General features: G+C 52.4%; 2 protein-coding genes across 4 annotated transcripts in view; one reads left to right on the forward strand and one right to left on the reverse strand.

The window, feature by feature from the left end:
* Window positions 1–362: 362 nt before the first annotated feature.
* On the reverse strand, window positions 363–6,401 carry Kiaa2013 (KIAA2013 ortholog). Its single transcript, XM_028757851.1, has 3 exons — window positions 5,234–6,401; window positions 2,243–3,096; window positions 363–1,077 (listed from the first exon to the last, which is right to left on the reverse strand). Exons 1-3 carry the CDS (start codon window positions 6,264–6,266, stop codon window positions 1,060–1,062), a joined length of 1,905 nt encoding a protein of 634 aa, XP_028613684.1. The 5' UTR covers window positions 6,267–6,401; the 3' UTR covers window positions 363–1,059.
* A 4,306-nt stretch (window positions 6,402–10,707) lies between these two features.
* Plod1 (procollagen-lysine,2-oxoglutarate 5-dioxygenase 1) overlaps window positions 10,708–17,400 on the forward strand; it is a 27,404-nt gene continuing 20,711 nt past the window's right edge. Inside the window, exons 1-4 of one of the 3 annotated variants that reach the window (XM_028757846.1) lie at window positions 10,708–10,876; window positions 15,146–15,237; window positions 16,230–16,366; window positions 16,695–16,858. In XM_028757846.1, the coding sequence (XP_028613679.1) occupies window positions 10,801–10,876; window positions 15,146–15,237; window positions 16,230–16,366; window positions 16,695–16,858 (469 nt within the window). In that variant the 5' untranslated portion in view covers window positions 10,708–10,800. Of the gene's footprint in view, window positions 10,877–13,180; window positions 13,215–14,444; window positions 14,491–15,145; window positions 15,238–16,229; window positions 16,367–16,694; window positions 16,859–17,400 lie in introns of those variants that run through there. The other 2 variants (XM_028757849.1, XM_028757847.1) reach the window with 2 other exon arrangements.

The raw sequence follows: 17,400 nt of genomic DNA on the forward strand, positions 1-17,400 counted from the left end.
TCAGAAATCCACCTGCCTCTGCCTCCCAAGTGCTGGGATTAAAGGCGTGCGCCACCACCGCCCGGCTGACACTTCCCTCTCTTACCATGAGCAAAGGCCCGCCCATCACTACCTGTTGCCTCTTCTCTCTAGCTAGAAAAACCCAGGGCTGGAGGGTCCAGAATCCTTAAGCCAGGTAAGGGAGGAGAGGCCTGCGGCAGAGCAGGAAGATGTTCCAGGCCCTGATGCAGCACAGCTCACAGCCACAAGAGAAAGCAACTTGCTGAGGTCGCGTGTACCATAGGAGACCACCCCAGCAATCTAGTGAAGGCGAGAATGTGATGAATGTGCCCAAGGGTTTAACCACACACAAACCAGTCATGGAAGTTTGAAAGATATTTTTATTTAAAAAAGAACAAAAAAGCTTTGGTATTTAAAAACCCAACAACCATCATCTACTAGAAAGTTAAACACCTCTCCCAGGGACCCAAAGTACAAAAGCACAGACCCCGCTGGCTCGAAGTAAGAAAGGCAATGTGCAAACCAGCGGAGGGCAGGGAACCATGCCTTCCCCAGGCTGGGTGGCCGTCTGGGGCTCAGGCCCAGCCTTCAGACTTTGTGGGGCTCTAGGTGCCAATGAGGTGGCAGGGATCGGTTGTTGTCACCAACAGTCCTGATCTAAGGTGGAAGAAAAGCCACCCAGCAAAACTTCAACAAAAATAAATTAGAAATCCATTCAAGAAAGAACACATTAAATTAGGAAAAGAACACAATTTTTCCTAAACACGTCTTTAAAGAGGATCTATTTCCTGGGATAGAAGAAATGGGGAAGTGGAGGGGTGCGCTCAACTTCAAGTATTCTCCCTACGGGTTTGTTTTATTGACTAGAAAACTTACACAAGTCCTCGGCCCTCCTTCCCCTCCAGTGCAAACTCTTGTACCCACAAGCGCTCCTGAGTCACTCCCCCACAAGGCACAAAGGGTTGGTGCTTCCAAAGGCTCCCTGTTCATGCGGCAGCAGGACGCTCAGTGCTGGGTGTCTTGTGCAAACGGTGGCCGAGAGTAGGACTCGAGGTTCACTCAGACACTGGGATCTTCCTGCTCAACGAAATAAGAGAGCACTGTTTACCACCAACCCACAGACAAGCTGCAGAAACAGCTAGGAGGAAGCAGGGGGAGCCACACATGGTGGAGAACACCCCCCACAATACCAACACTTGGGAAATAGAGGCAGGAGAATCAGAGTTCATACCAGCCTCTACTATATAGCAAGTTCATGGTCAGCCTAGGCTACATGAGGCCATCTCAAAATAGACAAATATACACACTGGCAGGGAGCTAGACCACAGGGATAATGTCTTAGATCTAGCCAGACAGACAGCTCCTGGCCCAGGGCTTTGGGTTGATGTGCCATGTTGGCTGGGGCTGTCTCTGGCATTGTGGTTAGGGGCATGGGTGGTTCCTCTGGGAGGCAGTTTGAGTTGTCTTCCCAATTGTATGCTGGACATATAGGAACATTCATGCCAAGTAAGTGCAAGGGCAGGAGGGCAGTGGCCAGTACGGGGAAGAGCCTCCTGGTTCCAGAGGCTGCAGGACCCACCTTTTCTATATAGCTGGCCAAAAGCTGGCTACTTGGAAGGCCTTCTCCACACTGCTTTCCGACCCAAGTCTCCACTGGTTCCCCCATCGTGAGGAACTCAGACCTGCCTCCATCTGCTGCCTGCTCCGGAGGGCCAAGGACTGCTTTCCCTGAGAGCCTGGCCTTGAACCAGAAACCAGATGCCACAGAGCTTCTTGGTGGAAGGGACTAGCCCGTCCCCTGCATGGGATCAGGGCTTCCTAAATGCTGGGGCACAGATCTGTCTACCTCTGCAGCTCCATGGCTTGGGAAGAGAGGAGGGCCAGGGAGGATCTGGCTCTCCTGCTGTTGTAGGCTGACAAGATTAACTATATTGCCCAAACACAGACGGCCTGACCTCCAAGGACATGGGTTTTGTTTGTTTTGTTTTTTCAGTATGTTTTTGCTATGTAGCTCACAACCTTCCTGCTTCAGCATTGTCAATACTGGGTTAACAGGAGTACACTACCACAACCAGCTTGCTGTCAAACAGACATCTGATACTGGTATTTCATATTGACATAATGGAGAGTGATACTGAGGGCACTGGCTTGGAAGGGTTTCTCATTACTGCCTAGACTGTCTCCTGGCCAGGCTACCTTTTGGACAGAATGGCGTGGGGCTTTAGGAGTCGAGGTGACCTACCTTGCTCCTGAAGAGGGGCTTGGCTCCAGGCCCACAGTACTCATTATAGATGAGTTTAAAGAGGAAGAGGTGGAAGAGGGTGATGAGGGAGGCCACACTGAACCAGAAGAGGAAGGGCAGGCCAGGATCCTGCTGGGCCATGTGCTCATCGTGGGCCAGGATGGCCTTAAGGTGCAGCGTGTGCCGCAGGTCCTGGAGATGTGTGAGGTCAGTGGAGATGTACAACAGTGGTGTGATGGGCTGTGTCACCATCACAGAGAAGGTGTGGCCCCCAGGCTCTGAGGTCAGCTCCACGGGGTCATGGAGACAGCCTGCCTCACAGGCGTAGATCTTGACGGGTTGGCCTCGGGACTCCAAAGACACATGCAAGTAGGGCTTGCCCTCGGCATCCAGTAGCACAGCCAGGTTGATGTGGTCGTTCTTGTAGCGGATGCCGTGAAGTGCATAGCTGTTATGGAGCACCTCAGGGTCGGCCTGGAACTGCAGGTGGTTTTCTGTGAACTGTAGCCCGCCAAAGCTGAGCACCATGCCTTGCAGGATGCCCGGAGCGCCAACCTTCACCAGCCCCTTGCAGCCCCGCTTCTGGAGGGTCAGCTTCCACAGGTCAGCCAGCTGCAGGATCTGCTGCACCGAGGAGAGCTGGCCAGGCCACAGGTTCTCGGCGTGCATGGTGGCATGGCCACTGAAGCAGTGATCTTCGTAGTTGAGTGTTGCCTCCATCTGTTCACGTTCCCTGTGGCTCAGAGAGGGGCTCAGCAGTGGGGCTGGTGAGCAGGAGAGCATGTAGTACAGGGTCAGGTTCACGGTCAGGCCAGACGGCGTGTGAGCATCTGTGATCCTCTTCATGTCCACACCTGTAACACCACAAAGGCTGCACATCAGGGAGGAAGGCCTGGCTGGAGGCAGAGGAGACGGAACAAAGCTGAGGGCTACAGAAGCCGGAGCTCTGGGTCCAGTAATAAAAGATAGTGGTTTGGCGCCCTGGGTGTGGTAGAGCGATCCTTACTTCCTGAGATGGCCAATCTTGGTTCAATGTGGTAGGACTTAAGTCACCACAGAAAGACACCTCTAGGCATGTCTATGAAAGGTTTTCTACATTAGATTGAGGTGGGAAGATCCACCTTAAACGTTGCTGGACTGGGTTCCAAGACGGTCACAAGGACCATCAGGCTGGGGACCAGCATCCATCTCTCCCTACTTCCTGACTTGCAGATGCCGTGTGACCAGCCACCTCCGACTTCTGCTACTGTGTCTTTCCCACCACAATGAGGTGCACCTTTCTGAACTGTAAGTCAAAATACACTTCCTTCAGGAAACTGCTTTTGATGACTCGGCGATGAGTTAGCGGGAGTTAGTGATGAGTTAGTGAGCCACCGTGTGGATGTCGGGAGTCAAACCCAGGTCCTGTGTGAGAGCAGCCAGTGCTCTTACCCAGTGAGCTGTCTCTCCAGTCCCTACCATAACTATCTTAATATTGGATTTTATTCATTTTTTTTCTTCTTTTTGGAGGTAGGCTCTCTATGTACCACAGGCTGGGCTTGAACTCAGTCATCCTTCTGCCTCACTCTCCTGGAGTGCTTCATTATAGCCTAAAAGCACCCTAACCTGGTTCAGTACTGTGGCTTTAAATGACACAGCCTCCGATTAAAATGACTCTAGACTCACATGGCTAACCACCCCCTCAGCATCTCCCCCTGGGTATCTGACAGGCACAATTGACCTAGTGTGAACTGTTCGCAACCCCAAATCAGGGAGCTGCCCTCCAGGTCTCACTTCCCACAGCCAACCCACGGCTTAACAGTCCTCCCTGCAAAAATACCAAGACTCACCGCTCCTATGTCCATGTCATGATCCGGATGTCTCCTCCTGCCCTCGGGCTCCACAAGAACCTCTTATCCTGTCTATGTCCCCATTTGCCCCTTAGTCTACATTCTGCTCATTCCCGTTTTCCCATCTCAGAATAAAACTCCTAGTCCTTCCTCAAGGCTTCAAGTTCACACTGCCCCGTTCCTGCTCATCACCAGGCTTAACCTGCTTAGGGCAGTCTCCAGGCTTGAATGCCCTCTTCCTGATCACATGACTGTCTGCTTCTTGCCTAAGTGGCTCTACATCCAGGGAGCAGAGGGGTGGCCCTCCGACCCCATACCTCACCAGTGTTCCACAATTCAGTCTTCTTCACAGATCTAAATAAAAATGTTCATGTTCCTGTCTTCCCCCAAACCAGACTAAAGCAAGCACTGTGTGGACAAAACTCATCCGCCCACTTGTCCACCAGCCTCTGGCAAGTGCACCTGAGGAACAGATAGACACCTCCTGAGTGAACTAAACTCTCTCTGCACAACCACACAGGAGTGCTGGTAACCCTGAAAACCAAAACTCAGTACTGTGGATTGCATTTCTTTTGTTAAACAGTTGACAGGAAAGGTTTTTATTTCCAAAGAATAATAAAAGGGTTTTTTGTTGTTGTTGTTTTAAAAAGGAAAGTTTTCGTTTGGCCTACACATCCCAACCCCCTGGAAGAAACCTCCAGCATTCTGGTATAGGGGCTGCAACCATATTGGCAAGATGAATCTCAGTCTCAAGTGTCAGAAGCTGATGCCAGACCCAAGCAGGCTGTGCTGAAGCAGAGTGTCTGTGCATCTCCCTGATGGTTTATTCTTTACAAATGGACTCTCTCCCCCTCACAAAACAAAACCCTCCACCTGCTCAGGTCAGGCCTCAGAGCCAAGAACAGACAATAGAACTGAACTTTTCCCCTCAAATCTTCATTCAAACCCCTTAAGACTTACTGTTAAGGCTCAAAAAGCTAAGACCATAGAGCCAAGATCATACGGCTTCAAAGTGGTTAAGAAGAATCAACCCTTGAACATCAAGGACAAGTTGCAACCTTCTGTGTGACCACCACCGAGCATGGGGGACATCTCTAAAGTGGACCGTGTGCACACTGGCGCCAAGTAGTAACTGTGCAGCAAGCCTACACCAAGGCCTCACCCGGACTGAAGAGCTGAGCCCAGAGGTACTGGTGACTCTGCAGCAGCTCCGAGGCGGGCATCTCCAACAGCTCCAGCATTTCTTTCCTTGCCAAGTCCTGCAGCACCTTGAGCTCCTTGGTTCCTTTGCTTTTGAGCACCTGGGGGTGGATGGGACCAGAGACATGCACCACCCACAGCACCGTCTCGTCCAGCTGTGTCTTGGGAGCCACCTGGAGTTTGTTCACTAACTTCTTAGAGGTCACAACTACCAAGTGCACCAGCCCCGATGGAAGGGGTGTGGACCGGCCCGAGTAGAGGAGAAACTGGTGATCTCCGACCTTCTCCAGAGTGCTGGTGAAGGACTTGGGGACTGGGCCCGCGGTGGGCCCCACAGTCTGCAGCGCAGCCACGCGCTCCGTGGGATTGTTGAGCTGGATGCGCTGCAGATAGACGTGGGGTCGGCCTCGGTGCGCCAGGAAGTCCTCCTGCAGTAGCACGCAGTCACGGCCCGACCCCGCGGAGAGCCCGGAGGCTGAGGCGGGCCCGGGGACACCAGCGGCAGGGCCCGAGCCCGGGGTCCCCAGCTGCAGGCAGCGCACTCGGCGCAGCAGGCCCTCCCGCAGCAGGAGCACCGTCTCTCCAGCCTCAGCCACCACATTCAGCGGGCGTAGCTGCACGAAGGGCACGAAGTCCGGCGTCACGGCAGGCTCCCGCTCTCCGGGCGTCACCCACAGCCGGTTGTTGGCGGCGTCCAGAGCCAGAAAGCCGTTGGCCACCAGGGCTGGCACCCCGGGGCCAAGCGGCACTGCCTCGCCGCGATCACGCAGGCCGCGCCACGCGCGGGTGGCCGCCTCCAGGCAGGCGGACGGCTCAGCGGCGCCCGGCTCGCTGCGGGCCCAGGACGGCAGGTGCAGGCCACCCGCCGCCCGCCGCGCCCCGGAGCTCGCGAACCACAGGAACAGCACCAAGAGGCCGAGCAGGCAGAGGAGGCGGCGGGCCCAGCTGCTCGACAGCAGCCCCGGCAGCCCCTTCAGGCGCTGCTGCAGCCACATCGGGCCCGCCGCCCAGCCTGCCCGCCCGGCCGCCGCCGCTCACTCCCCGGGCCGCGTCGCCGCGCCCACCTCGACGCCCGCCGCAGCCACTCCAGCAGCCACCTTCACCGCTTCCTCCTTCTTCTTGGTTGTCTCCTAGACGTCAAACGCCGCCGGCCGTAAAACGTCGCTGAGTCTTTTGCGACAATGTGGAAAAGCGGCCAGGGGCGGGATTTGGAGGGGAGGCGGGGTCTCTTTGGGGGCGTGGTCGGGACGCGCGGGGCGGGGCGGGGCGGGGCGAGGCGGGGAAGAGTGTGGGCAGGAGTCCAAAGGACTTGGTGGAAAAAAGAGAGAGAAAAGAAAATCAAAAAGCAAGCCAAACCCAACATGTGTTGCGCCTCGTTTGCTGCTGATGGTTTCCACAGCCCTAAAGTTAAAAAATAAAAACGTACTGTTTCTGTAAACTATATTTAACTGAATGAAGAAAAGACATAGGGGTAAATGGAAGGAAGGAAAGACGGGAAGGAGACAGGGAGGAATGAAGTGGAGGGAGGAGGGAAGGAAGAGGAGGAGGAACGGTAGCCACTGAAAAATGATTTCCTAGGAAATATTTTGTTGACAGCGTTTCAAACCTGCCTGGCTGGGAGTACACCAGAGTGGGACACAAATCCAGGCCGGGACTGCCTGTTTCTTGAACACACCAAGTAGTTTTCTTGATGTCAGTCTTGAGTTGTAACTCATTAAATAACACGAAACGTTAAGATCTTATACTTTGACAAGGCCTGCAGCTTCCATATGGGGGGCGGGGAGGGGCAGGGCGGGAATCATCTGGAGCACTGGAGCAGACAGTGGGTGGTTGTTTCCACTTTGGATTCTAGGCAGACAATGGGCGATTGTTTCCACTTTGGATTCTGGTCAATCCAGAGCCACATGGGCAAATGCAAATTCACAGTTGACAATTAAACGGTCACTTGAGGTGGCTTCTAGTGGACTGTAAGCAGACAGAAAACTGCTGAGGTGGTGAGACAGTGTCGCGTTGGAAAAACGCTCTGTTTTGATTTTATTTTATTTTTGTTTATTTATCTTCGAGACAGGATCTCTCTTGTGTTGTCCAGACTGGACTTCAAACAATACCTAGGCTCAAAAGATTCTCTCAGCATTCCCAATCCCTAGAATTAAAGGCATGTGTCCAGCTTTTACCCATTTTTATTTTCGCACAAAAATCAATGCTAAGAGCCCAGCAATGGTGGCACATGCTTCTAGTCCCAGCACTTAAGAGGTAGGGGCAGGTGGATCTCAGAGTTGGAGGCCAGCCTAGTCTACAGAGTTCCAGTACAGCCAGGACTACACAGAGAAACCCTGTCTTGAAAAACTAAACATACAAAAAAAAAGACAAAACAAACACCCCAAAACTCAATAGCACATTTTAACTAGGTATTGTGCACATGTCTTTAATCTGACTCTTTTTTTTTTTTTTTGGTTTTCATAATCTGACTCTTTAAGAGCCAGAGGCAGGTGGATTTTAGTGGGTTCAAGGCTAGCCTGTCTACCCAGTGAGACCTTATCTCAAAACAAACGAGAACAACCACAGTTTTTTTTTTTTTTTTCTGGCAGAGTTTTAGCTTAGAACAGAGTATTTCTCTAGCACAAGTGATTTCTCAAGACCTCAAAATTAAAATAAAAATCTAACGGCAAGAGAGCTCAGCAGGTAAAGGTATTCGCCAGCAAATGTGATGGGCTAAGTTCTGTACCTAGGACCTACATGGTGTAAGGAGAGAACTGACTCCTCTATGTGTACATTGTTGTACGTCCAAGTCAGAAGATGGTGTGGGATCCCTGGAGGTGGAGTTACAGGCACTTGTGAGCTGCCAGTCTCTTAACTGCGGAACCATCTCTCCAGCTCCTCTTTTTAATGGATGAAAGGAGGAAACCACACGCATGTGTGTGCATGTCCACGCGCTCACACACACACACACACACACACACACACTTTTCCCCATCCTGCAGTTGTCCAGCAATTTCCTGTTAAAGTGGAGTCCTGTGCCTTTAACAGTCCACAGCACGTGTAGCACGAACTAGGAATACTGGAAGCAACATCTGGGCAGCAGCCACCACCTCTGCTTAAAGAAACAGGCCACCTTACATGAAGCTTGGACTGGGTTCAAGTTCTAGCAATTTGATGAAACAAACAGGAAACAGATACCAAAAGAGTATAAGGCCAGGCTTTACAAGAGTGAATTCTCCCTCTTGAAAGGTCAGGCAGTTTCTAAAACTGAACTGTCTTTTAATTTAGACTCTGATGACTGCCCAGGAATGTTTTCTATCTGGTATATCGCTGTTGAGAGTCTCCTGGACTCTGGCAAACAGGCAGTTCTAGCTGGGAGATGGCTGATGCTTCCTCCTTACTGTGGTCCCACAGCAGGTGTGCAATGCCAAGCAGATGCTTCTCTGAGCCTTAGTTTCTCACTTTGCAAGCAGAAGTGAAGTGCCTGGCTAGAAAGGCAGTTATGAGCATGGAGGAAGAGCTTTGAAAATTGAGCCAGCCAAACCCGGCTGGCTGGTTCTTCCCGAGTTTCCTCCTCCAAAGGTTTGGAAATCTCAGTCCTCAGCCTTCTGAGTCTAACACACCCGGCATATGCTGGTGAACGCTTGGCGCCAAGTCCTGTCTCCAGCTGCAGCAGCTCCTGGCCCTAAGTCCCAGCTAGGAAGCAAATGTTCTAGATTCTGTTGAGGTCTCTTCCTCTGATTGGTCTTGTGACTTTGAGCTTGCTGCTAGATAGCCCTGGGACGCTCTTCTACAGTCTGTGAGACTGTGAGTGAACCTCTGCACAATGAGGTGAACCTCCTCTTTTACTAGCCTGTTCTCATTTCTCAGAAAAGACACACGGTTCTTCGATTATACAAGTATTGTACATCTTTCTCTCTCTTTTTTAAGATTTATTTATTTATTTATTTATTTATTTATTTATTTAATGTGAAGAGGGCATTGGATCCAATTACAGATGGTTTCCAGCCACCACGTGGTTGCTGGGAACTGAACTCATGACCTCTGGAAGAACAGCCAGTGCTCTTAACCCCTGAACCATCTCTCCAGCCCTTGTACATTTTTATTAAGAAAAAGAGAAACAAGAAAAGAAGAACTATGCAGAAATAATATGACCCAAAAATGCTGTGTAAGTTGCAAACATGTTTATCCCACAACCTGGAAATATTCGTTGCAAACATTTGTCTGTAATTTTCTTTCTGAGGTGGGTGGGTGTTGTTAGGGTCTCACACAGTCCCCACTGGTCACTAGCTCTATGGCTGAGCGTGTCTTGAACCCCTGATCCTGCTATGCCTCCTGAGTGCTGAGACTCCACCTTGGCTTTGACACCTGGCTCTCTTTCTCTCTTCTCTGACTGAGTCTGGCTGACTCCGGCTGGCTTTGGATAGTGGAGCTCTTCCACCTCCTGAGTGCTAGGATCTGGGCAGACCCCACCTTACTCCACCGAGAATTGTTTTAACTTATCTGTAAGGTGGAGAATCTATGTTTAACAATGAGTTGTACTGAAGAGACAGCTTTTCCCACTTAGCATTTTGTAGATACCACTTCTCTCCAACTCCCTGATTCCTTCAAGCTCCTCCGGGCTCCCCCTCCCTCCCCCTCCGCCCCCCCAACCTCCCTCCGGAACCCTACCCTAGAGTCTAATCTGTGGGAAAGAGGTTCCAGGGTCCCTGTTTGAGCTCTCTTCTGTGGCTTGGGAAATTTTGTCCAGATGTGGGTGTGCTTGGCTGACATCTGGACCAGGAGCTCTTGCTCCAGAAACCTTTGATCAGCCTTTACTCTGAGTGTTTATGAATGGCATTGAAAATTTTCACACCATCCATTTAACCCCCATTTATCCACCCCACCCTATCCACCCATCCACTTACCCATCCATCCATCTATCCACTCACCCACCCACTTCTACCCATACATCCGTCTACCCTCCGCACCTCACCCATCCCACAACTAACAGCTGCAGCAAGAATTTCCTCGACTACTTTCTGATTTCCTTCCAAGGGGCAGAAAGTTGAATTAAGTGATTCCCTTTTGGAAGCTGGGGCTAGACTTTTTTGTACTTCCAGCGTTCGCAGAGGTGTCAGCAACTGTGTCCACCCTAGGCTTAAACGCTCACCTCTGGAATTTGGGGACGGCATAAAGAAAATGAAATCTCTAAGAGATAACTCTGAGATGCCCTACAGATCCCACCATCGCTGTGCAGATGACATCAAGCCCCCCCCCCCCCCTTCTAGACATTAAGGCCTCGCCTTCCTCGCCCACTTGATGAGAAAGGGGGTGGTGTGGGGGAGAGCATGGACCGTCTGGCGACAGGACCCAGGGGCCACAGAGACCTGCCCCAAGTCTGGAGGACCGGCAAGCCAGAGCAGGAAAACCCTTCCCCAGGCGGGCGGAGGAGTGCGCGGCACCGCCCCCGGGGCGGGCCCAGTGCGTGGCAGCGCCCGCCGGCCCCGTCGCGAAGTTTCCAGTTCTGCTTGTGTCTCGGTGCCGGCGGATTGTCCCGGAGACTCGGCTATGCGGTCCCTGCTGCTCCTGGCCCCGCTGGCCTGGCTTCTTTTGGCCCAGGCGAAGGACGACGGCAAGCTGGAGGGTGAGGGAGCGGCGGCGGAGCTGTGCCTGGCCGTTTCGCCGAGGACCGGGGTGTCCAGGCGACCTGGGCTGGAAGGGCGGGGGAGCTGGGTTGCGGTCATCTGTCCACGCGGGTGACTCCGATAGATCGCTTCCTCTCATGGGGTCCGGATTCCTCGGTTTGTGCTGCGGGCAGAGGAGGGGACAGCCAGAGTACACTCCCCCCTCGCGCGCCCCCTACCCTCATTCGGCGCTCAGAGGAGTCCATGATCACAATTCCCATAATAAGTAGCAAGGCTCCTGTTTATCGGACATGACCTCACCAATTAAGCACCAGTTAAGCACGTTTGCTGGAAGTATTTCCTTATGTTAACCCCATTTTCCAGCTTCACAAACTGAGGCTCCAGAGTGGATTGATTGATTTCCCCAAGGGCACGCAGCTTGTGGGCATTGGAAAATGGCTTCATCTCCCTCTCTGGGTATGTCTGGTTCCCGAGCCCAGCTATACATTCTTGAGGGTAAGGGGATTTGGAGTGAAGGAGGTAGGCGCAGCATGCAGCTGGCAGTGGTTCTTCCCAGGACGGTTGGACTCCCAGCCAAGCGCTCCTTCTGCTTCTCCAAGGGCTACTGGATTCCTAACTGTCCCACTGTGGACCACCCAGGGCATCCTGTCCCCCGTCCGTCCCCCGTCCGTCCCCCGTCTGTCCCCTGTCCCCCCACCCCATCCTGCTGGAGACCTGGGACCTGGCCTGGACAGGGTGGGTGATAGTAGAGTGGAGGACTCTGGTGGGTGAGCCCTGTTGGTAAGAGCTCTTGCCTAGCTTGCACGCAATCCAGGGTTTGATCCCCAGCGCTGCATAAACTAAACACGGTTGTACACACTTATAACCCAGTACTCGGAGAGATTGAAGCAGGATTATCAGAAGTTCAAGGTCGTCCACAACTACATAAAGGGTTGAGGTCAGTCTAGGCTACATGAGGCCCTGACCAAAAAGAAAGAAAGGAAGAGCCGGGCGTTGGTGGCGCACGCCTTTAAACCCAGCACTTGGGAGGCAGAGGCAGGCGGATTTCTGAGTTCGAGGCCAGCCTGGTCTACAGAGTGAGGTCCAGGACAGCCAGGGCTACACAGAAAAACCCTGTCTCGAAAAACCAAAAAAAAAAAAAAAAAAAAAAAAGAAAGAAAAGAAGGAAGAGAGAGAGAGAAAAGAAAGGAACGGAACCTGGCTTTGAACCCCGTGTGCTGGGAACCACAGGTTTTTGCATGCCCGCTACATCTGTGCTAAGTTATGCACAGGGTCACATGCCTTCCACGGTGGTGATGCACAGTCTGTGAGAAGCTTGGTGTTCTAGACCTGAACACAGGGTGGCAATACCTCATTCCTAGAGATCCCAAGGGATTCCTCAGATGAGGCCAGTCCTCTTAAAGTCAAGGCTCTGGGCGATTTCTCCAGGCTCAGAACAGCTAGGTTTTTTTTTAATAGGGTCTAATCTAGCATTGAAGGAAGACAGACAAGAGACTGATAAGTCCGACCACAGGTTGGTAATGTGTACAAAGGCCCGGTCCACCCAGTGGTGGGAGCCCTGTGATATCCACCTCTTCTCCATCCTACTTTCACATGCTTCCGCTGATGCATGCTCGGATATTCCAGACCAACCCAGTTACAAGAGCCTCAGCTGCCCTCTAGGAAACCCAGAGTGGGGGCCAGTCAGAGATGCTTCCCATCGCTGAAGACATGGTCCTTCATCCTAATCCAACAATGGCAGGCAAAAGTCAGTGCCTGAGGGTACTCAGCTCCCCATCTTGGAAGGGTACCTCCCCTACTGTGCCAAGGAGGGAGGCATCACCTGACAGACACTGAGTTTGGTACTTCAGGTACTCATTGGGTCTTCACATCAATCTCTGAAAGATGATTCCTTTATCCATGGTTCCTGTGGTGGAGAATTGAGGAAACTGAGGTATGGGAAGGCTAAATTCCTTGCTGAGCCAACTGTTCTTAACACTTTGCTCTACCACCGAGCCTCTTTCATCTCTGCCGACTGGGGTCACGGCTTGTCCATCTGGGGAAATCGTTACTGGACTTTGGGCAGCAGGAGGGGAGGGCTGAGCTTTCAGGGTGCCAGGCCCATGTGGCTCTGGCGGCTGTTGAGCAGACAGAACCAGCGGTGTGGATGGGGTGGGGTGGGGGTGGTATCTTGGTGGAATCCATACCTCCTGTTGATACTATGTGGGTGACTCAGAGCTCTGATGGCTTTGATGGTGGACTGGAGAGGGTACCTGCACTGGGGGAGCCTGGAGAAGCCCCAGTGTTTCTGGATTCTATCTTTGGTCAGCTGTTCTACCATGCTGGGTGCTGTAACAGGTCAGGAGTGTGAATGTGGCGGGCTGTGGTGGTGCGTGCCTTTGATCCCAGAACTTGGGAAGCGGAGGCAGGTAGGTCTCTGTGAGTTCGGCGCCAGCCTGGCCTACAGAGCAAATTCCCGGACAGCCAAGGCACATGTTGGCCTATGATACTCTTCCTGCCCTCTTTTGGTATGAGGGCCTCAGAGCTGGTGACTGGATTGGTTCTGTTCACCTGCAGGGAGACTTAACTTTTCAGGCAAGAGTTGGAGGCAGCCCTTCCTTTCTTGTGAGCCGCAGCTTTATTCTCTAGACCCCCAGGGTCAAGTTGGGAAGTTATTCCTCCACAGATGTTTATGGCATCATCTGTTCCTGCCCAGGCCCCTGAACCCTCCCTCCTGGGTCCTGCCAATTCCTGCTTTGCCCTCTAGCACTGAGCCCTTGATACAGGGACAGCTTCCTGTCTAAGCAGCTTGCAAGACCTGGTCCCTTTTGTTCTCTCAGCTCAAACTCCTGATGTCCAGAGGTAGGGGAAGGGAAAAGCCTTACCTGCCTGCTGCTGGCCTGGCTGGTTTGTTGTTACTATTATTGTTTGTTTTGTTTTGTTTTTGAGTGTGGGGAATGTTCTGTTCATTTAGGTAAATAGCAGTCCTGGGTTCAGAGTAGCCATACCAGCCACTGAACAGTGGGCCTGTCCCCCAGCCTCCAAGGGCAAGCATCTGAGTGGGAATCACAGGGGCTGATAGTGAGGGAGGAGAGGGATACTATTATACCTGGCTCTGAGATTTTTGGTGAGAAGGACAGAAGCCATCAATAAGACTCAGGCTGAAGAAAAATCATACACAAACCATAAAACAAGTCTACCCTCTGGCCACACAGAGCCATGGATACTGGGCAAGGCATCCCCCTCACTAGTCAACCCCACTGATTTCTCACATTGTGTGCCAAGTGTCTAGCAGCCCTGACAGGGAGTACTGTCCTTACTGCCTAAGGGAAAAACTGAGTTCCAGGGGCTTGCCCTGGGTCACACAGTTTCTCAGAGGCAGTGCTAGGATCTAAGCTGGCAGGCCAGCTCCCACCCTCCCTTCTCAGGCAACACAGCCTCACAGTAGGGTCTACAGGGGATGCTGGGGACTCCCACAGACGCTGTCTTGGCAATTGCTTCTAGCACATTCTGTTGCAGAGGTGAAGTCACACTGCAGAGGCTGGGAGAGGTCCCTTGTTAAGAAGAGAGTAACAAAGCCAGACACGTTGAGTGTGGTGGCGCATGCCTGGAATCTCAGCATTTGGGAGAGGAGGTAGGAAGACCAAGAGACAAGTGCCAGGGCAGCTTTGTTATCTGTTGAGCTGGATATGGGCCTGGGTCACATGAGAACTCTTCTCAAAATGAGAGAAAGGGAGAGAGAGGAAAGATGGTACTAGTTACTCTGGCTACAGACATGGACGGATGCCGGGATTTCAAGTCGGTTTCCACCCCAGGCAGCCTGAACTAGAAACATGGTATTGGGAGAGCCAGCCATGCAAGTTTGAGGACCAGAGTGGATGAGTGTGTCCACCCTCGATGCATGCATACAGAGCACGTGGCCTCTGAATCCTATACTTACCATCCCCAAACTAATGCCCAGCACGGGCCAGAGAGATCCTCCCATGGTCAGCGCTTAGGGCATCCTCCCTTCAACTCCCATGTGATGCCTGCACCCTCTAAAGCCAGAGACTTCGTTTCACAAGGTGGGATGCACCCCATCTCCATTGCTGTCTGGCATGTTTGTCAGTTCCTACATACAAGGACCCCAAGGGAGGGAATCGGAGACACGGGTTATGCTCTGTTTTTATCTTGAACCCACTAGATGGTCCGTGGTGTATCCTGAGCCCTTGGTTGTAGTAGGGTGATGAAGGGCACCGTTCAAGGCTTATGTCCTCATTTCCCCTCACCACGCCCTTCTCTGTCCACAGACAACCTTTTGGTCCTCACTGTGGCCACAAAAGAGACTGAGGGCTTCCGCCGCTTCAAGCGTTCAGCCCAGTTCTTCAACTACAAGATCCAGGTGAGAGCGTCCTGGGTAAGGCAGAGACAGTGTGTGGGGTGTGTATATGTGTGTGGATGGGGAGTCCAGGGGTTAGGGTATCTCCTCCCCATAGTTAGGGCTCCTGGGACAGATTTAGGTGCCAAGAGAAGGCTTCCCAGAGGCTGAAGAGTGAGCCTCTTCAGTGGACCTGAGGAGTTAGGATGAAGGGCGGTGTGTGAGCAGATTCTAGGAGGTGAATGAGAGGGAGAGTGGAGTGGTACCAGGATGGCAGCGTGTGCAGGCCTCTCTGGGAAGGCTAGTGTAGATAGCAGAACCTGGGAGCCAGCATTCCCACAATCCCCTGGGGCATCTTACAGTGGATGTGGCCTAAACACATGCTCTGGAGTGTGTACACTGATTTTCTGCCAGGTGTGAGCTTCATGTCATCTTTGGTTAGTTCATAGGGCCTGCTGGCAGGAAGTCAACCCTCACCTCAGTGGACCATCCTGAGTGATGGGCACTGGGGACAGAGATGTACTCAGCCTCATCATGGCCTATACAGAGCTGGGTATGAACCCAGGAAGAGAGTGTATCAGCTGCCATGGTTTGTGATGAAGCAGAGTGTTACTTCAGGTATAGCTAGATCCAGGGTCCAAGGCATCAAAGGGCTTTGCTTTTCCATCTCCAGAAACAGGGTCTCTCCATTGTGGTAAAGCGACTCTAGTCCCAGACTCCTACACCACAACTTTTCAATTGGCTCTCAGCCAGTCATGACAACTTTGCCTTAATTTTAACTACAGTCCCAGGGAAGACTCTGATAGGTCATGTTTGGGTTATATGCTCAGAGCTCTAGTTATGGGACGGGCTGAAGGAGTGGGGTGTAACAATTGGTTATACACAGTCACATGACCACCACAGGGATCACCTGGTATAGTTTCCCTGCCCTGAATTAAAAGGAAGCAAAGATGTCCACTGCCCAAACTGGGTGGAAGAATATGTCTATACCAAAAGCTGGGGGCCTCTCTCTGCAGTCACTAGGCCTGGGGGAGGACTGGAGCGTGGACGGAGGACCGTCAGCAGCAGGTGGAGGCCAGAAGGTTCGGCTGCTGAAGAAGGCACTGACAAAGCATGCAGACAAGGAAGACCTGGTTATTCTCTTTGTTGATAGGTGGGTGTACAGGGAATTGGGTCCTGGGAGTGCAGAGTGGTGTTGGGGGCGGGGCCCCAAATAAGACCTTTCCTGAACTTCAGGAGGCTCCTTCGCTAAGGTCAGGAGACCCCAGGGAATGTCTCTGATGTAGGCCAATATTCCGATTGGTGAAAAGGTCAGAGGTGTGAGCTGCCGAAGATGGTGAGGCAGACTGCAGGGTGTGGTGGTGTGTAGATCTGTCTCTCAGATGGTGACTGGTGGAGGATGTGAGGGAGTCCTGGTCCCTGTGTCCTCCTGTGGGTGCTCTCTCTAGAGCTGCTTCAACTTCTCCCTGGTTTGTTTACAGTTATGACGTGGTGTTTGCCTCGGGACCCCGCGAACTCTTAAAGAAGTTCCAGCAGGCCAAGAGCCAGGTGGTCTTCTCAGCAGAGGAGCTTATCTACCCGGACAGGAGGCTGGAGGCCAAGTATCCCACAGTCCCTGATGGCAAGCGATTCCTGGGCTCTGGAGGTGAGAGGCCATGTGCAGGGTGTGGGGTCCGTTACCTGACGTCACAGTGGGTCATGGGTTTCAAATACATACTGTCTTGAAGAGAGCCTCTGGGGGGTGGTCCTCCATACTCTGTTGAAGGGCCACCTAGTTGTGCTGGAGAAACTGAGTCACCCTGACACCTTCACCTTTTACATCACTTCTGCTTCCCAAAGATCTCTTAGAGCCCAGTGACTCAGTGGGCTACGTGAGACCTTGTTTCAAAAGACTGGACTAATGAAATTGCTCAGTGGGCCTAGCCTCTTGCCATCGAGCCTGACAATCTGGATTTGATCCTCAGAACCCTCGTGGTGGAAGGCAGCTCCCTCAAGTTGTCCTCTGACCTACATGTCCCCATACACACACTCACACACACAAACATATACTCATACACACAGATGTACACTCACTCTCATACACTCACCCTCACACACACAAACATAACACCCACTCATACATACACCTCCCCACCATTCCCACACCCACACACACTCACACACACACTCACAAACATACCCCCCACC

The sequence above is a fragment of the Grammomys surdaster genome, unplaced genomic scaffold (assembly GCF_004785775.1).
Source record: "Grammomys surdaster isolate TR1022 unplaced genomic scaffold, NIH_TR_1.0 126185, whole genome shotgun sequence".
Taxonomy (NCBI): domain Eukaryota; kingdom Metazoa; phylum Chordata; class Mammalia; order Rodentia; family Muridae; genus Grammomys; species Grammomys surdaster.